The 19237-nt window shown below is 56.1% G+C and overlaps 6 protein-coding genes across 6 annotated transcripts; 2 read left to right on the plus strand and 4 right to left on the minus strand.

Moving 5' to 3' along the window:
- The first annotated feature begins 458 nt into the window (after positions 1–458).
- On the plus strand, positions 459–1732 carry L226DRAFT_539762 (uncharacterized protein). The gene is made up of 5 exons (XM_067681731.1): positions 459–638; positions 703–894; positions 942–1123; positions 1181–1349; positions 1406–1732. Exons 1-5 carry the CDS (start codon positions 539–541, stop codon positions 1672–1674), a joined length of 912 nt encoding a protein of 303 aa, XP_067530149.1. The 5' UTR covers positions 459–538; the 3' UTR covers positions 1675–1732.
- A 219-nt stretch (positions 1733–1951) lies between these two features.
- Positions 1952–2814, minus strand: L226DRAFT_575565 (uncharacterized protein; the record flags this gene model as incomplete). The annotated part of the gene is made up of 2 exons (XM_067685213.1): positions 1952–2609; positions 2663–2814. The coding sequence occupies 2 exons, from the start codon at positions 2812–2814 to the stop codon at positions 1952–1954; spliced, it is 810 nt and encodes a 269-aa protein (XP_067530150.1).
- Positions 2815–5062: 2248 nt separating this feature from the next.
- On the minus strand, positions 5063–6291 carry L226DRAFT_273284 (uncharacterized protein). The gene is made up of 2 exons (XM_067673493.1): positions 5414–6291; positions 5063–5352 (listed from the first exon to the last, which is right to left on the minus strand). The coding sequence occupies exon 1, from the start codon at positions 6186–6188 to the stop codon at positions 5415–5417; it is 774 nt and encodes a 257-aa protein (XP_067530151.1). The 5' UTR covers positions 6189–6291; the 3' UTR covers positions 5063–5352; position 5414.
- Positions 6292–9360: 3069 nt separating this feature from the next.
- On the minus strand, positions 9361–11625 carry L226DRAFT_575567 (uncharacterized protein; the record flags this gene model as incomplete). The annotated part of the gene is made up of 15 exons (XM_067685214.1): positions 9361–9387; positions 9447–9467; positions 9536–9665; positions 9724–9769; positions 9831–9849; positions 9902–9970; positions 10029–10408; positions 10479–10541; positions 10601–10618; positions 10673–10850; positions 10903–10955; positions 11011–11073; positions 11128–11188; positions 11252–11340; positions 11433–11625. 15 exons carry the CDS (start codon positions 11623–11625, stop codon positions 9361–9363), a joined length of 1410 nt encoding a protein of 469 aa, XP_067530152.1.
- Positions 11626–13198: 1573 nt separating this feature from the next.
- On the minus strand, positions 13199–15356 carry L226DRAFT_575568 (uncharacterized protein; the record flags this gene model as incomplete). The annotated part of the gene is made up of 12 exons (XM_067685215.1): positions 13199–13225; positions 13281–13301; positions 13365–13578; positions 13639–13684; positions 13752–13836; positions 13895–14205; positions 14268–14357; positions 14417–14677; positions 14751–14813; positions 14893–14953; positions 15011–15099; positions 15155–15356. The coding sequence occupies 12 exons, from the start codon at positions 15354–15356 to the stop codon at positions 13199–13201; spliced, it is 1470 nt and encodes a 489-aa protein (XP_067530153.1).
- A 1018-nt stretch (positions 15357–16374) lies between these two features.
- L226DRAFT_273419 (uncharacterized protein) lies at positions 16375–17922 on the plus strand. The gene is made up of 3 exons (XM_067673495.1): positions 16375–16483; positions 16548–17566; positions 17648–17922. Exon 2 carries the CDS (start codon positions 16614–16616, stop codon positions 17517–17519), a length of 906 nt encoding a protein of 301 aa, XP_067530154.1. The 5' UTR covers positions 16375–16483; positions 16548–16613; the 3' UTR covers positions 17520–17566; positions 17648–17922.
- The last annotated feature ends 1315 nt before the right edge of the window (positions 17923–19237 follow it).

The following is a 19237-nucleotide window of genomic DNA, read 5'->3' on the forward strand; positions in this document are numbered from 1 at the left end:
CCTCCTGATAAATACCCCGCGGAAACGTTAGCATCATTCAGTTTCACGAGGTCAGATAATTCACGTTTTTGGAGTAAGTAAACTTCGAGGAAAGTCTCATTTAGGCAAGTTGGAGTTGCTTGTAGGCCTTTCATGGGAAGTATAAGGGTGTTACAAGTAAAGTTTTAGGTTCAATAAATTCCTTACTTTCAGTAACTCGATCTCTGATTCTTTGCTATCCGGAGAAAGAATACTTTCTTTGCAGTGTGTGCTTGTGCAGAGTACAGATTACCTTGAAATTGCGCACTGAATACTTATGTCAAGCGACCATCTTGAACGCTCGCCACGTGGGTAATACGGCTTCTGTCAATGATTGAGTTAACAACGACCCCGCGAAGAACCGTGGGTTATACTTAGCTAATGGGTGTTTGAAGAACCACCAACGCCATCCTCAATCGTCCTCAATCACCATTACTTCACATTGGACTCCATGCAAGTTGGAGTGGACATACCTGCGACCGCGCAACACTTTCCCTTCGCAATACAAGACCCAGGAAGCATGGCAAGGCCTACTAGTAACACATCCGAGGGCGCATACGAGAGTCGGCCTAGGGCAGCAAGGATTCATCTACCGCAAGAAGCGTACGACATACTCAATGGTAGGGGTCTCATGTATGCGCCCTGCTTGAATATTCACTCATTGACTAGCGCATTCCTCTCCAGACTACTTCTACAAAGTTAGTGAGTGGCCGGACGAGCCCACTCGCATAGCGCTCGCCGAGAGGGTGAGACAGATCTCCGGGTGCGGACACTACACAGCGGTTCATGTGTACCGCTACTTCGGGAACATGCGCTTCAAGACGGGTTCTACCTCCGTGAACCCAGCCCCGAGGAAGGTCAGAACAACTATCAAAGGTACATATGCTCCTTCATATTACTGGCTCCGCTTACCTATCTTATAGAGGGCGTGGATTCAGTGGAGAACAAGTTGGATGTGCTCCTAAGGGAGAACCCCAACCCATCCAGACGGGTGGCCGAGATTTGGGCTGAGAAGCTCGGCGACGGCGCTACGCCCGAATATATCCTCACGTACGCCTTCCTGTGGGCGAGCCGCATAGCAAGTAGTTCTTCTTCCTCTGGGACAGTAAGTGTCAACACATTGAGTCTCTTGGTGTTTATGGCTCATGATTTCATGCGGCAGACGGAAGAGTCCGATCATGGACCCCAGCCTGCGCAGCTGCCCACGCCTGATCCCTCCCAGTCTCCAGAACTACGTTCGCCGGTCTCTCCACCAGCACCGCAGGCCATTCCTCAAGCAGCTCAGCCTCCCATGCAACCCATTTTCTATGAGACGCAGGCTTTAGACCTCTGTAGGTCACTTCGCTCGGTTTTCCAGCGCAAACTCACTCCGTTACGCATTATGCAGCGCATGCGCCTCTTGGTAATTCCGACGTTGAGCCAAAAACCGTATTACCGCACGATTCGGGGACGCCGTCTGTCTCGAGAGAGGATGAGGTTGAAGCAGAGCTTAGAGAGGGGCTTGAGCATGCGCTCGGGAGGGGGACAAGTTCGTCGGAGGATATCCCGAAGACATTCTCGGCGCTCGCAGCCTGGACCCAGGACATGACGGGGTCTTTTGCAGACGACATTGCACATGGAAAATATGCTGTTCTTGGGCTAACGCTTCCGCCGTGACTGGTGTAAAAGTGTATTGAGTTATTACTTCGAGGGCAGTAACGTAGCTGGAAGAAACAAAAGAAGACCATGCAAGTTTGTTCAATTTGAGATATGGTAAGTACGACAGCGGTCGTCTTGTACGAGAGCGCATTACAGTTGCATGTTGATGGCCTGTTATTAAGATAGTAGAACCCATAGGCGTGTGTCCGGGCAGCTACTGCTGGTCGGCATTCGTTGCACTGTTACCGACGTGAGCATCCCAGTCCGTGCGGCTTACAGAATCGGTACTCACAGATTATCTCGGGCGCGGCAACGGGGCGAACAGAACGACAAACTGGAACCCTTCTGACGTCATCCAGCTCTCAAGACCTATGAAGTATAAGCTGGGTGTCGCCCACGTCTGCACCCCAGGAAGAGCGGTGAGCGCGGGAAAGAGGTCGACGTTTCGGATGGTGTTGAGCCACACATCTTCATCCCGACTGATTGAGCGATGGCCCCTCGCCTCGCGTGCAGCGCTCAGCGCGAGACCCCATGGGAGAGTGATGCGGCGATAGAGTGCGGCGTGTATATAGTCCAAAACCTCACCAACGCTCACCCATCGAGGGACGGTCGGAATCGGGGTGTACATGAACGGGCTCGGCGACGACGTCGTGACCATGGGAATCTCGACATGAAAGGGGGAGCCAATGGGCGGGAAGAAGAAGAGGCGGAAGGATGTAGCAGGAAAGCACCCATAGACCGCTGGAGCATCCCGGAGGTCTGCGGGAAGCGACGGAGGCGAGGAGTATCTGCGAACATCCCAGACCTCGGTGAAGTGGACGATATTCCCATGGATAGGTAAGCCTATTGGCACGGGGACGGGTATGGGAAAGGGCTGCATCGGGGACATCGGTGAGTTCATCGGAGGGAACGGCATAGTTGCGATTCGAGGTGATGCTGGCCGTCCTAACACACTAACAAGGCTCAGTAAGTGCCCAAATCGTGAATGAGGTCCGTGCTTTCTTACATGGGACTAAACGGCCGTGACGGTGGGAGCGAGCGGTCTTCGTACCATTCCGGCGACGGCGGCGATTCCCAATCGTATTTGAAGACGTCCGTGACCAAATCTTTAGCCCATTGGACGCGCTTCTTGCCAGCGCGAGGACGGCGACGGCGCATCTTGCACGACGTGACAGAATAAGAGTCGGGGTGAGGCAAATAGAGTCGGGAAGGATCTAGTCCCTGGGTTTTGAGTTGAAGTGGTAGCGAACTGATATGGCTGTGGGTTGACACAACCTAGATTGTTTGCTTCTGTGGATGTATACATCAGCAACTATCATCGGGCGTCCACAATGGCTGGGTACGATGAACATGATGTGAGACTCACTACGCTTTCATCGTAAGCCTCGATGCCAACGGCCGATGCGCTGTAAGGCCAGGGAAGGGTGCTGAGAATAGGAGAACATCGGGATACGACAGCGTAGGAAGATTAACTCATCACGAGGGTCTTGCCATGCCCAGAGTTGTGTTCCATCTGTGTGGGCGGGAAACGTCAGCTGATAGGGCCCCACCATGTTCTTCGATATAGAAGCCTCGAGGAGTATCGCCTCCCGATACGGCGGACTGAGTTGCAATGGCCGCCCCAGGCCATAGATTTTCGAGCGTACATGGGTAATCGTTGACGACACAAGTGAAAAGTCATATTGGACGGACTGTATATGGCCTGCACGAACTCTGACAGAAAGTCAGTCGCGCGCGGTGGTAACCATTATCGTCTGACGCACTCACCTCGTACTGCTGCGAGAATTGGGCGATGTTGCTCCATGTTGTCGGATTCCGTGGTATCGATTGTGCAGTATTCCAACCCAGAGGATGAGATAAAACCCCGCGCATCGTCCTCGCCTCATGCGTGGGGTCGCCGCCCAGAGACCGAGGTGTGCGCTCCGAGGCGTTTCAGATGAATGATACTGCAGAAGAGGTAAATATTAGCATCACAATATTGTGGACTCACGTCAGATGTAGCGTTATCAATCAGCCAATTCGAGCGAGGCGCCAACGCTCCTTTGCGAGGTCTGCCTTGAAGACAAGGATGAAGGTATTTATCCGCCGATTACGAGATGATCTGTATGAGTTTGTGCGACTTCAGAGACGCCATGCTATAGCCCCACTATGAGAGAGACGGTCAGAAATGACTCACAATCATTAGATCGCGCTCTAGTAGCCGTGATCCGCGTCCACGCCGTCGGAGACTGGAAGGACATTGCAGTCAGCGAAGTCATATACTTATGCACTCGGTAAAGAGACGTTAGCCACCTTATAAAGCCGACGAATGGTCAGAACATACATTACGATTGGTTCCGCTGCCGCGATTGCCACGTGTCAGGTGGAAAATCGTCCTCGTTGAAGCGGGGCGCCCGGGACTCCAGCCTGCCTCGCGCTGCTTAAGTTCTCCTCTGCAGCCTTCTCGCAGCCAAGACATACCTGGAAGATCCATTCAAGTGGTTCAAAAAGATATGGGTATATATCGCGATTCGGACCTAGGACCGGCCCACGACTGAGACCGGCACAGGATTGCGTGGCGAACATGAGGCCGACATTGATCAGGCGCGAATGATCGACTGTACTCATCTGCCCTATTGGCGGTCCCCGTGGGTCCGCGATCGGCACGAAAATTGACAGCGAGAGATCCGGTGTTCTGAAGGTTTAATGACCTTGGGAGTCGGAGCCGTCTCTGTGGTTCTGGGTCCATCCGCGTGGTGGTTGCCGTGACGTGTGCGTACTTTCGACGGGGTTATCGCTCGTCTCGCTTACAGAGAAATACAGCGCGCATTTTAAAGAAGCCGTGAGGTGGCCTGAACTTGATGATAACGTGTATGAGCCTGGCGTACAACAGAAGAGTCGGAAGACCGGAGGCCGCAGGCCTGACCAAGATACAACGCACCTTCTCCTTCATTCCGGCAGTCTTCTACCTGGAATTCTCTCGGAATTCTGTTGCGTCTATATGCTTGAGAGGAGAATGCGTCACTGAGATGCGGGGGTAGTGATAGTTCATGTTCAACATTTAGGCGCCTCGGCGATCCGCTGGAAGGGCGTGGATGACCACCGTACGTGGTACAGACTCAATCTTACACAGTAAGGTAGGAAGGTATCCAGTTCATCGATTCATGTTTTAGAATTGTAAGCGATTCAATTGAACACAGAAAGCTCGCACATGAGGCTTTCCTGGGAGGCAGAGCGAGCGAGCCTGAGAGTATCACGAGTACACGGAAGAGTTACGTATACGAGAAAAAGTCACAAAGGACAGAGCTTCTAACAGTAGCAATCAGAGCGATGCACATCGGAACTGATCACTCGAAAGAGAGCCATGAGAAGGGTCAGTGAGAGATGGGGAGACGTGGTGATGGATGGGGAGAGCAGAAAGGCGAGAGCAGGAGGTCGTGAAGACGATCCTAGCGAAAGCAGTAGAGAGGGGAAGGTGGTACAATGACCATTATACGGAGCAGAAATCAGGGACGATGAGGGGAAAGTAAGTCATGAGGCATGAGAGGGGAGAGGGTTAAGGAAGTGAGGTCGTAGCGTAGCTGAGATCGACTAGTCGTTCTGTCGACATTATGCGACGAGATGGCTATTGTACGACGAGAGGAACTCCTAAAATACAACAACAGAATGTCCTTGAGGGTCCATGATATTGGTACACAAGAAAAGGAGCGTTAGAGCCTGGCAAGCCTGCGTAGATTGTCAGCAGAGACATCGCCGGGGAGAGCAATGACATTCTCACATTACGGACGAGTACCCAAGCGCACGACGAACTGCGTGTCCCCCTCCCCAATGGTTTCCCTCTCGAGGCCATGAAAGTACGAGTGTGACTCTTCCGGATACAAGTCGATGTTCCGGAACACGTTGACTTTCGTGTCCTCCTCCCCGAGCAAGCGTCGAGGACGTTCTGCCATGGCAGCTGAGTAGCGAGCCTCGCCTCTGACAAGGGCGGCACCCTCTACCCTGGAGTAGAGGCTGCGGACGATGGCACCGAGCACGTCCCAGACGGTCAAGGGCAATGCGTCTGGACGAGAGACGGTCACGGTCCACTCGTAAGTCCCATCCACGTCGAAGCGCAAAATGCAGGCCTTCCTCTTCGACCCGAATGCCGGTTGATCGAGGCCCGGGTCCTTCACCCGGAGGGACTCGTCAAGGCGGAGCATCCTCACATTCCATCGCAAGTATGGCCCCGCTAGGTAGGCTGACAGCTCTTCCTGAGGCTTGGGTGAAGATGATGGGGTAGGAGAAGGAGGTGGCGACTGCGACGCGGTGGTGGTGAGGGGTGCAGTCCGAGGTGCCGGGGAGTTGGCGGGTGTCTCGGGGAGAGGTCGGGTCCCGAGATGAGGAGAGGATGGTTCGGGTGCCCAGCGGCCACGAGCCGGAGGCTCCTGCGGGTAGATGTCGTGTTCCCGTGGAGGGGCATCGAAGTGGATGTGAGCAGGCCCCTCGTTGGCGGGCACCGCTTGTCTGGGGGCATCCGGGAAGCGGACGGTGCGCCCACGGGAGTATGACGGCATTGGTCGTGACTAGTCGTGAATGAAAGACGGAATCGGAATGGATAATATCGAGACAAAGGTTTGAAGGGGGAGGGGGATCACTGTATGAGGGACAGGAGAGCCTAACCTTGCCCCCTTATGTACCGCCGACGCCTTGACGCCTCATTGAAGTCATCCTCTGGACACTTAACACGAATACAGGCGACCCTGGCACACCGCCGCATGACATGCGCAGCCGCACCCCAGGATCCCGTCCGTATAAGGCAAGTTACGGTCCTCCAAGTACGGGATATACTCTGATAGGACTCTGGAAGGGCGCGAGAAGCAGGGAGCTGTGCGTATGCATTCGAGATACGATTATGACTACGCTATGTTGCTGTGCGGCCCCGAAAGCCAATACGATGAAGGGCTGAGCATTGTGGGTGCACCATGAGAATCTGACGCCAGGCCATGGTGAGCCAGCATACGTACTGGGATACTGCCATGTGAAGGACTTCGCTGTGCGGAGCAGAGAGAAGGACGCTGCCGTTATCCGCCGCGATGGACTCGACTCGACATGAGCCCGGAGGTGCTCGGGCTACTATTCCAAGGCTGACGATAAAGTTGAAACTACGCTCGTCATTAGTTGTGGTTGGGGGCACAGGTCACCGACGGCTAGAAACGTGGGCCGAGATCCGCGACGATAATGCTAGGGGCAGTGAGCGCGCGCGCGAGATGCACGTTTTGCGAAAGGGGAGGCACTGCCCGCGAACTGGTACCGATGAAACCCAATCTCGTTACGATATGCATCCCAGCAGCCCTATGACCAAGGTAACCCGCTGGGCGCGCCAGAAGAATTCCAAAAGTATTCGATGACTCACCTTCGTACTCGAACGAACTTTAATTCTGGGGCCAAATCGTGAATATCATATCGACTGAATGCTGCAGCACATGCCCTGTTGACGAGATGTTGAGATGGGTCTCCGAGGGGGCGGATATTCTTGCGCTATTTGCAGGGGACACCGGACGCTGAGGTTGCGCAACTTCTCAGACTCCGGCGGAGCCTTGGATGCTCAGGTACACATTCACTGCAAGGATCGTGGCGGATCGTGGCGGATCGTGGAGGATCAGTCATGCGCACGGTGAGGGAAAATCGAAGACGAACCGTCATGGTCGAAGTACCGTCCGAGCACCTCCTGGAGATTGATGTGATCGCGCTCTCGTGAGCGACAGACTCCGGGTTCCCGTAAGTGACAACGGACTCTCGTAAGTGATGGACGGGGGAGACATGCGTTACAGCTCACGGAGGATGGTGTGCCTGACCCAGGAGAAGAAATTGGGAGTCGAGGGGGAAAGAAGGATGGCTCTTCCGCCTTGTCGCCGCCATCAAGGCGCCGACACGATATTCACGAGATAACGATCCATGCGCAGCTGCCGTATTCTGTCGTGTTGCTGAATATGACACCGTGGACATGGCCGTTAGCATTAAAGAACAGCTTCAAAGTGGTTCATACATCAGCTCCCAGTACAGTGGATCGAAGACCCGTCAGAATATGCGCCCAGCCTGACATGCCCCATGTACTACAGCAGGGAACAGTACAAAACCAGCGGAGACAAGGGGAGCACCCGGACGAGACGCAGTTTAACGGGAGAACGTAAGCTATAAAGATCAGGTTTACAGCCTATCGGAGTAACGAGTAGGATGCAGATCCGACGAGAGCCTCAGAGATATTGGCTTGAGCATATGTGCCTGTGAGTAAGATCGAGCTTCGGTCCTAAAATTATATCACCATTATATCATGTTCGCTCACCTGTGCCTCTTGCTGTTCGAACGTGCGCCGGGACCCCATCGGGCAAGTGTGTGGGGGAAGGGGGGACGGCGGGGTAAGCATGGAGCCCTCCTAGGATAAGCCACTGGGAGGAGGAACGAGGTACAGAGCTTCGACAACCACGGGTAACGTCAAGCGTGCCTTGGCCCGTCAGTGGCGGGACGTACGTCCATGCGGGGGACTCCACCACCACCACACGCCCATCCTACCCATTCACCGCCCCGACTTCTATACCGCAGAAGCGCAGGACAAACTGTGCTTCTAACAGAGCAGAACGTATGAGCCGGAGCGGACTTCGATCTCGCAGCCGGTGTTTGCGGGAACAATAGCACTCACCTCGTTAAGGCCGGACTCCCGTCATCATGTAGCACAACGTCCCAGCTGCGCATGAGGATCTTGTTCGGCTCTCAGCACAGGAGATGCACAAGGGCCGCAGACGTAGTAGTTCTGTCATGACCGTCGAGAAGAGGAGTCTTGCGAGCCTAAAGCTGCGGGTGACCACATCCAGTGCACGACTGAGGTACCGCGTAGACGAGAATACATCGCAGCGACCAGATGGTCCGCTTCGGTATCGAGAGAGACAGTTCAGCCACCATTGAGTCAAGTGTCACAGCGAGATGGTGGTGGTTCGAGGGCAAGAGTAGCCGAGCGCTTATGGTGCTGCGCCACGGTCGGACAAAAACAATAGCTGCGGAGAAACATAGGCCTCGCTGTCCCGCACGACGCGGTCGAGACTGCCAGGCCTAATTAGATACATGCAAACCGATGTGGTTGACAGAGGGTGACAGCGACGAGAGCAAGGGGGGCTATAGGTCATTATAGTGAGTAGTGACTAAGAGCGATCCGACAGGGTTGTGGAGGTATATGGTACGGTATATGGAGGTTACGTATACATGGGGCATGAGGTGAGTGTAGAGCATACGTGGGATGGTGTAGAACGTAATATGGGGTCGTATGGGTCATGGTGAGTCCAAGATGCGCCGCACATGACAGCGGGTCAGAGGAATCGCGAGATTGGTTGGTTCATGTCCTGCGAAAGATCACTGTCAGTACCAGAGCAATCGCGGAGGTGAACAGAGGAGATGTGAGAGAGACGACGTACCACAGGCACAGACAGGATGATGATAAAGGGATACAGCGAAGTTACGTAGGCGCCAACGAGGCATATGCAATAGAGCGAGAGCAATGCGACGTGACATGAAATGCGAGGGAAGCGAAGTGTCAGATGGAGAGTGCAAGAAGATCAAAGAGGAAGAGGAGAGACAAGTGTGTGTGTGAGAGCATCGATAGGGGAGCATAGCAACATAGCGTATGTCGATCTGGAAAGCGTGCTGTGCGAGGATTCAGTGAGAAACAGGAAGACATAGCCGTCGAACGAAGCGGCCTTAAGGCTGGAAGGGAGCATCCTCTCTCTGAACCCAAGGTGAACCATAAGCAGTCAGACAAGATGTCAGGTGGTAGGTTCTCTTACCAAGGGTTCGCTACTTCCGAGCTGAATGCGAGGAGGGCGGGTCAGATCTCATAATCGCCCAAGTAACGAATAACGACAGTGTAACTCACCGAAGGCTCGGCTCCATTGACGATCTCGACATCAGGGATCTGGCCATGTCTCCCGGACTTGTTCCACTTCGCGATCCTCCGTTCTCCCCAGGCGTGCAGCTTCAGAGTAGTTTTCCTGTGCAGGTCGTGTCTGCGACGCCAGGTTGAGACAGAGCTCGATCCGGATGACGAGAACACGCAACACGTACCCTACAGCCTTGATCAGTTCACGGAGAGGAGGATGCGGATCGACGTCTGTCAGAATGCGTTAGTGACCAAGGTGAAAGATTGCGCTTGAAACGTATGTGAAGCGTACCGAGAACTGATATCAAAGACTATGATAGAGGGTCAATGCACATACATGAACCATGACAGCGCGATACTGACCTGAGTCATCGTCCATCCGTCCTTACTCTCCCAAGTTCGTTGAGGGTCCTGACAAGCAGCAATAGAGATCTTGACAGTAAAAGCAATGTCAGTGACGATGCATCGCGCGCAATGGAACATCACTCACAACTTGCGCGTTCATCTTCCGAGTCGTAGGCTTGCACCACCCCTCGCACGGCAGCAGGCTCTCCGGCGACGTGCTCCGAGGCATGCGAAACGCTGCCATGGCAGCGTCTCTGACCAGCGTCGTCATCAAGTTGAAATTGTGGAACGAGATCCAGCGCCGTGGCTTCCGAGCGTCCAAGAACGAGTCGTGCCGCCTGACGACTTCGAGCGTAGACGAGCGGGTGATGACGAACTGCCTGCGCTCCTTTTCGTGAGGCGGCCGGTCTTCGACGGTGATGTTACGCTTGACGAGGGTGTCTTCGCCAGTGCGCGCCCGCTCATAGATGCGCACGCTGGGCTTTTCCACAGGAGCCATCGGCGTCCTCTCGTCACGATCCTCCACTGCAACGTCATAGTTAAGCCGTCACTTCGTCTCCAGGTCAGGAGGCGAACAGCGGACTCGGAAGCGTACCTGCATTGGATACAGCTTCCGCGATGGGGATGTCTAGCCTGATGGGTTCATCCGTATACATTTCTGCAACTTGAGGACTCGCGGTGAGCTAGCCGATCTATGTAACCTCGCTCACGACATACCCAACCCATCTTTCCTCACTGACAATCATGAGTACATGAGTCCGGGCTCTGACCACACCACAAGACACTCACATACGTCGCGCCATCGGCTCTTACGGAGGTCGCGTGGGCCCCTGTTGCACCACGGGAACCACACGCTGTTGCAGGTATAATGTTCGAGGTCGAGCAGAGTACCAGAATGGCAGGAATCGAAGATGGCCGTGAGGAATGCGTCGACGGGGAGAGGCTCTACCAGAAGTTCGTTGAGGGTCTGCGGCGAAGAGATGAGGATTATTCCAACATGACATGGAGGAAACACGCACGTCATCGATGATGGTGGGGTGATTGTGGCCAGTGGGACTATAGGTAACCATAGCTGCCAGGGGTTCTCAGATGTGCGTTACGTGCGTCAATCTCGAGGATTAACTCACCCTCGTCAAGCCCATCGACCTCGGTATAGCTCGTACTGGGCATCTGGGTCGAATGGCCAGAAACTGCGAGCACAGGAGTGAGCTGTACGCGTTGATGAGCGGGTCATGGGTGCGCACAGTATAGCATGAATCGGTCCTTGGGCTGCGCGCCTTCGACGAGAGCCTTGATCTCCCGAAGCTACGCATGAGAAAGTCAACATACTATACGAGAGACGTGCAGCAAGAAGTAAAGGAAACATACAATGTTCTCCTTCGTCGGAAGGAGATGCGGGGGCGTGTCCTCATCGTCGAGCATCATTGTGATGTCGTCCTCCGCAAAGTTGTACTTGCCTTGAAGGTAACATAACAGAGGGGGAAGAGGGGGGGGCGTTGAATCGACCTCAACCGTCTAGCGTGGGGAACAGATGTGTAGATAGACTCACTGATCATGAGACTACGCCAATCGTTCCCGTCCTTGTGTGGGAAGTGCAGCTCCCGAATCCTCGGATCCACGCTGTTCTTGTACGAGATCGCGATGATCAGGCCCTTCCGGGCCGGCTTGCGGGGGCTCGCCCAGCTCTTCAGCGTGTTCAACGTCGAGGTGCGAGTCGGCCTGTGACGTAGAGAGGGCGCCATGTGCGTACTCGAGTACAGGTTGAACGGGGGTCAGGGGGGAGGAGGGTGAACAGCCGGAGGCGGCTTGTCGTGTGGGGCACGAATGAACATCGGTCGAGTGGGCCTCGAGCTTATAAACTCATCCTTGTACTATCATTCCTCGACCTTGCGACACTGCCTGGCTGTGGCGGTACCTTCCAAAGCAAAGTTCGTCTGATACAAGAAGTGGATGGGCGTGTGTGGAGAGCGGCGTGTGGCTCGAGCCGCGCATGAAACATTCCCACATAGCGAGTTGATTGACGCGAACACTGAGCGTGCACAATAAGTGTCCGCAAACACGCCAGCACGGCCGCACAACGAAGTTTGATTTCGGGAGTTTCCAAGAAGGCGGCGTGGCCACGCCTGTCAGCGAGGGCCGAGGCTACAATGAAGCACCCGCGGGCGTGCCAGATAGCTTCCAGGTTTCAGCGCTGCGCCCGAGCAGTCCGATGACCTCACCTCCTGGCCAGCCAGGTACACTGCTAGACTTGCATTCCCGACAGGCCACACGCGCTTTGCGCCGCTGGGCCGGAGGACAATCTGGAAGTACAGCCCAGCACAGTGTGGACGAGGGGTGATAGCGAGGTGGAGAGCAGCGAAGCAGGGAGCCACGAGGGATGCAGACAATCAGGCGAAGACGAGAATAGCTGGGGTCAGAGATCTGGAGATTCTGGGGACAATGTGAGCGAGGAGTCAATGTGGAAGGGACCGCGATCTGGACTTTGAATGATATAAAAACAACAGGGAAGGAGCTCACCAGAATTGAAGCCGGAAGCCTGGAAACCTGCAAATGATTGTCTGCGGCATCCACGAGAACGCCGTCGAGCAATCCAAGCTAACAGACACCGCGGTTCTGGCGTTCGAACAGATGAGCCTCACCTGGATCTCACCGCAATAAACTTCGAGGGTACACCCTGAAGGCTTCCGTGCAACACTCTCTGTCAGGCACAGCACAGCAGAACACACTGCGCAGGGCTCAGCGGGATGGCGTCGGTCGTGACCACGGTGGGCGGAGACGTCGAGAAGAAGGCGATTACGATTACATAGCGTGCTTCCGCTGACTTGAGATACGAGCAGAAGTCGCGCCAGCAGTCTAGCATGCGTGAACCCTGCCCCTGGATCGCGCAGGCGACGTTGCGAAGCCGGCTCCGTGACCATTTTGCGGCCGCATCGTCGTAGTCTGTCCGGTTCGCACGCATTCTCCAGAAGCGGCACAGCGAGTTAGACTCTATTCAGACAAGACCAGAGCACGAGTGCGCGAGTACATAGACGCAGAGCACATGCGAGACCGACCATGTAGCGACAAAGGGACAAAGGGGTAAGGTCATGATCAGCGAGGTGGTGGTGGTTCGGGAACAAGAGGGGCTGAGCGCTAAATTGGGTTCTTTGCGCAGTCAGCGTGGACAACGAGCGATTACAACAGTCAGTAGGTATGCAATAGTACATAATGTTCTAGCAGGATATAGGGTAGGACACTAGGACGCTGCAGTGGTCGTGAAGCAGCGGAGGGTCGAGTATAGTACGATGGAGGGGTGTGGTACATGACGTGGGAGAGTTACAGAACGATCGGTTGGCTCAAGTCCTAGGAACGCACCGATTAGCCCGAAACTTCAAACGAGAGCGGAGCGAAGACATACCACTCGATGCTGAGCACCCAGCTAAACCGAGATTCCGTATACAAGTAAGCTCGACATCGTGAAGGATAAAGTCGCGAGACCCACCTGAGGCTCCGGGATACTGACAAAGTCCAGATTATCCAACGCATGCTCCTGCAGCTGGCTCTGTGCGTGCGACTTCTGCACAGATCCGTACGTTTCCGTGGCGCTGCTCTGCACAGTGGAGTCGGACGCATCTCGCCGGTGGGTGATCTTGTAGTTGTTCTTCTGCCTCTGGCTCCACTGGTGTGTCCTTTGCGCGTGATCGTACATCTTGTGGCTGCGGTAGTAGGTGTCGCCGTCAGATATCTGGAACGCCAGCGGGAAAGTGCCAACTCACGTCAGCTCCTGGAGAAACTTCCCGATAGGCTGGTGCGGCTCAAGCCCTAAATACGGCAGGAGAAAAGTAAGCTCACACGCGCTCATAGCGAGATAAAGCAGCTGATGACGTACGGAGAAGCTCGATGAGCCACTGCGTGAACGAGCCCTTCTTAGACTCCCACGTGCGCTGCGAGTCTTGGCAGGAGGATATCGAGAGCTGTCAATGCCTCAGCGTCCAGATACACGGCGTGCAGAAATAGCCGCATCATGCATACCACAGAGGGCCCATCTGGCGGTCTGTCCGTCGCTTCGCAGAACCCAGAGCACGTCTTGATCGACGTCGGCGAGGAACACCGCGGCCACGCCTCGTCTTCCGCCAGCGAGACCATGCTCTGGTCGCCCTCGACGACTTGAGCAAGGCTGAGGCGGAGGGTCGGCTTGCACTGGACCGATGTGCGCCTGCTCTGGACGGAAAACTGGCGCCGCTTGCCATCGTCTGTGACGCCCACGGACGTGTTGACGACCTCCATCTGGCTCCCGCTCGTCCGTCTGCGCTGGTAGATGCGCACGCTGCAGAGCGAGTTCTCTGAAGAGCGTAGCAAGCAGTCAGTACCGACACGGACGGAGTCGAGACGTGGTGTGACGTACCTCGAGTGGGTGGGCTGGACGCGCTGTGCGCCTCGCCTTCCGCATGCGAGTGCCTCTTCGTGATGACCTTGACGCCTGACTGGCTCATGCCTATGCGTGCGATGCGTCAGCGAATCTAGATAAGTGGGGAGCCGCCGTATGAAACTGACGCTGTCCGTCCTTCCTACGAACACCGAGCCACTTCGTCATGTGCCTGCGGTTGCCAACGTCCATCCACGGATAGTACACGTTGTTGCAAAGGTAGTGGTCGAGGTCGAGCATCGTTCCCGAGTGACACGAGTCAAATATAGCAGTGAGGTGAGCGCCGACCGGAAGGGGGTCGACGAGGCCCTTGCGCAACCTGTTGTCGAGGATCATCCGGTGCTGGGTCCTCAAGCGTGGGCGCTGGGCGTGGTCGACCGGAACGAGGACTGGAACAAGATTGAAGGAAACCGAAGTAGTGTTAGTGAGAGGCCCATCAACGCTGGCGTAAGTGAAGCGTACATTCGTCAAAACCATCGTCCTCTTCGTGGGTTGTGTCCTCTATTTGACCCGAATGTCCAGAAACTGTGAAGCACTCAGCACCGTATATCACAGGAGGCGATGAAAAGATGTCGATAAATGAGGGGAGGAGGGATTTACTCACAGAAGAACACAAACCGGCTACCCTCTTGCGCGCCGCAGACGAGCTTCTTGATTTGGTAGAGCTGAAGACGTGACGCGTCATGAAGCGACTTCACCCACCACCAGAGAAGGGTACTCACGATGTTCGCTCGCGTCGGCCACAAGTTCGGCTCAATCCCCTCCTCATCCAGCATCATGACGACATTCTCCGGAAGGTAATCGTACTTGGCTGCAAACGATGGTTGGGGATTGCGTACGCCAGCAATACCAGATGGAGAACGTACAGATGAGAAGGTCCCGGAAGTCCTTCGTGTCGCTCCGTGCACGACGCAAAGGGGGGTAGTCGGAGTCGGCAGGAGCGTCGACGTAGTCGATACCGATGAGGAGGGCGAGCTTCGGAGGCGGGGCTGGGGCCGGTGCTGGGGCTGGGGCGGGAGGAGCCTCAGCCGTCGAGCGACGTGGGTTACGCACACGTATGATCTTCATCCGGGGTTATGTGGCTACGAGTGCGTGTGTGTGTGCGTGCGGGGGGGTGGGGGGGGTGGGGGGGTTTAGAGACAACTGAGCATGAAACGTAGTATGTTAGACTTCAGAGCGAGACTGGGGGGGCAAGCTTTTGTATTCCGTACCTCCGGCCGCACGATCCCCGCTAGACCAAGAACTTCAATAAGAAGAGACCACAGCAAATCGTCAATCGACAGTCGTGTGCAGCAGCTGGATCCTGGCGGTGACGGTCAAGTCCCAGAGAAGTTGAGTGGTCTGCTCACTGCCATCTGAAGACTCAGAGCACAGCCTGATGACGAGACGGGAAGAAAGCAAGCGTTAGCCAGAGTCGGAGAGGCCATCAATCAATGTCGCGGAGACAGATGGAGAATAGATCGCTATGCTGTGGCGGAGGTTCGCCTGCCCGGGCGCGCAATCCAGCGCGCGCGCCTCTTGTACCTGGTCTCTATCTTGGCTGTCTCCGGAGCTCACACTTCTTGCTTCTTTTTCCTGATACTGGATACTGGAAGACCGCTGAATTCACCGTCAGTATCACGGCGCATACCGCATACGCGTCAAGCCTGGTCAAGCGTGTTGGAAGGCGATAACGTCACGGTGCCGCTGAAGTGTTTCGGTCCAATCTCGCGAAGCCGTCCGCAACCTAGTTGGAAGGGGAAGAGTCTCCGGTGTGGGTATGGTGAGTATGCAATCAGTCAGGCCAGCGTCGTTTGTGAAGTGCATCAGTGCCCTCGGACCATCTCTGAGCGTACTTTGTCAGTATCATCATATCGCGGCGTCGTGTATCGTAGCAGTGCACGGTTGTGGGTGCCATGTCGACTCCAATGAAGACAGTTTTGCACAAATCGCGGCCAATGTTATCACATACATCGCACGCATGCCTGCAAGTCGATGCGAGGTTTGTCCGCTTGCGATCGGACACAGACCGCCCAAGTGCCGGTATTACCTAGAAGCCCTCCCTGGTAACTTGTCTGTACGGCCGGATTGGCGAGGCTGTGCGCCGGTCCCCAGCGCAAACTTCCCGAACTTCGCTAGCTCTCCTAGGGCTTCGCGTACCACATCGACGATCGGGCCACAGGGCCAGCCAGGACGGCGTGGCAGGGGCAGCAACGGTGCGTCATATTTGCGAGCGTATACTGGCTCCGATCTTGCTGACACTGTCTCGAACATCGCCAGGCATTCTTCAGCTGTCAGCAAGGGACCTTTTCTGGCGCAGGAACCCCTTTTGTTACTGTCAACGCGATGCTTGGAAACAGCACCCGTAGTCCCTCACCGCCTTCATTGTGTCTACATGATTTGTGGTCCCCGTCCGCGCTTTTATCACCTACAGCAGGCGTCCTTAGGCTCTCGCGCGCGAGGACAAGGTTCTCCAGCACGGCCTTGCATACGCTGATCCAGACCAACTTCTCGTCCAAGGCCCCAATGCGCCTCCCACCGACCTGCGACTCCCACCGGCCTGCGACTCCCACCGGCCTGCGACTCCACGCCGCCTTCGACGTCCGCCCTCTAGTCAGCAGCCCTCCTGGGCAGCGCAGATCCCATGAGCGCGACCGCCTGCATCCTTGTCCTCTTCTTCGCAAACTCTATGTCTTACTGGTCCTGCAGCGCTCCGTCTGCAGGCTATGTAGGCCGTACTGTTTCGTGACGGGTATGTACACTGAACGGCCCCAGGCGGTGCTGCGAGTACCCCACACGAATCCTCGATCGAACCAACCCTCGCGTGTAGCTCCACCCTTCCTGGGGGTTCTCAGGGCGTCCTATGTCCGACGCATCGTCCGGTGCCTGACGCATCGCAAGTCCACAACTCGAGCTGCGAGCATGATCGGGACGACACGCCAGCACGGATTTGGAAATTCGTACGTGCCAGGCTCGGTGACACCCCGAGGCTTCCTCCAAGAAGCCATAGGCCAAGGCTATGCTCCAGCCTATCACGACCTGTCGCTTGGCACACCCGCATCCCCCCAGCCTCGCGCACGCATGCTCCGAGCGTGTTTGTGTGGCCCCGGGCGCGTCTCGCGAGTCGCCGCACCTACCATCCACGATCTATCAGCGACAGAAACAGGAAGATCAGCAGTCGGGCTATCCGTCACCGCTCTCACAGTCAGCGTGGAGGGAAAGGCTGGCCGCAGGCACAGGCCGAGTCTATAGCTACGTCCGCGCCTCGGCACCCTGCACGTCAACTGGCGTCTTTTGTGGTTCGTATCACTCATTCCTGTATGGCAGGACGATGTCGGTGGGCTCGCAGGACCGAGTACTGAATGCTTGTCTTCTGGCAGCATTGGTAAGCTGAATGCTCCCGAGGCCCAACCCCCAACCTTGGCCCTGCAAGAACAAGGGTCCGCAGCAAATGTGCCTCCCGAGCGTGGCTCAGCCCGTCGCCGCTCAGCGCTCGGTCCCCGTCCGAGTACTACTAAGCCAGTCGGGGACAAAGTGTGGCTGAACCACAATCAGGCCCAAGGACGTTACGAGAACCCGAAGCGCCACGCTGCGTCCTCAGTACAAGCTAGAGCCTTACGCTAGCGGCAATCCTACGTACCTGCCATATTCGACGGCGCCGCTTCGGACCTCCGAGCCGGGTATGTACTACACTGGCAGGACCCGAGTGCAGCTCCCATGCACGCTCGCGTACGGCATGTGAGCTTGCTCGTCTCAATTGGCTTCTTCGTGCTTCTTTTGATGACGTCTCCCCCCTTAGGCCCCCCTCGTACAGTAACATCGTGCATCCCTCGGCGCTCGCGCTGGCGTTCCGCGTCTTCCACCCGAGCCTTCTACCGTACGTAGCTCATGCTCAAGGCCAAAGCCGAAGTCGGAGTCGGAGTCGGAACCGTGCTCTCGCCATGCTCCGTCCGGCGTGCTTCTAGCTTCTAGCTTCTCGCTTCTCGTTTCGAGCGGGTCGTACCTGGAGGCTCAATTTACGTACGTCTTTGCGCCGCTCCCGCGGAGGAAGAGTCGCAGCGTGAACGTGCGCTCGCAGGACATCCTCCGGGTCGCATGCACCCAGCCAATTCAAAACCAGTCACGACCATGGCAGAACCCAATTGCAAGGACGCGGCGGGGCTGAAACGTGGAAGTTCCATGCCACACCACACCAGGACCAGGACCCAGCCAGGTACACGTCCGCCGGCACGCGGCCCCTCTGACGCGGGGAATCCTACCTGCCACCTGCCATCGCGAGTCTCCGTGCTGTGCTGCGAGGCTCGAGCGCAGACGATCTAGAAGTAGAAGATGTTGTTGGTAGACGGGAACGCTCACCCCGCGCACGCCGTCTTCCTAAGCTTAGCTTCCGTAGGTTGACAGCGCCGCTCACGAAAACAGACGCAGACAAATCGCACCCGCGGCGGTTCCCGACCGCAGCGCCTGCCCCCTTCCTTGCAGGTAATCCTTTGCAGGTAATCCTTTGACAGAACCCTAGGACGTCTCCAAGGTTCATTGACGTGCGCTGCGCGTCCCGACCCACGCACTCCGCCTCCCCCCGCCCCGGGGTCCCTGTGTCCCCTTCGCCGCCGCTGCGCGTTGGAACGTTGAACGTTGAACGCTCTATCTCCCCCATGCGCCCCACACTCGTACGAATTCCGAAACGCGAATCGTGGTGGAATCCACCAGGTACCGCGCTTCCGCGCATACTTCCCTGCCTCCCACCACCTCGGACAAACTGCAAAACTGCAAGGCACCGACCGGCGAGCACCCCCCCCCCCCAAACTAATGTGATGACGTCGTCCATCCACGAGCGGGTTCGCAACACGTGTGCATCGTGGCATCGTGGCATCGTGGCGAGCACAGCACCAGGCTGCAGCACCCCCCTCCCCCTCTTTCGTTTCCCCCCCCCCTTTTCCCGCGGAGGCCTGATCGATGTCGATGATCATCCC

This window comes from Lentinus tigrinus, assembly GCF_003813185.1.
Source record: "Lentinus tigrinus ALCF2SS1-7 unplaced genomic scaffold L226scaffold_46, whole genome shotgun sequence".
Classification (NCBI taxonomy): Eukaryota; Fungi; Basidiomycota; class Agaricomycetes; order Polyporales; family Polyporaceae; genus Lentinus; species Lentinus tigrinus.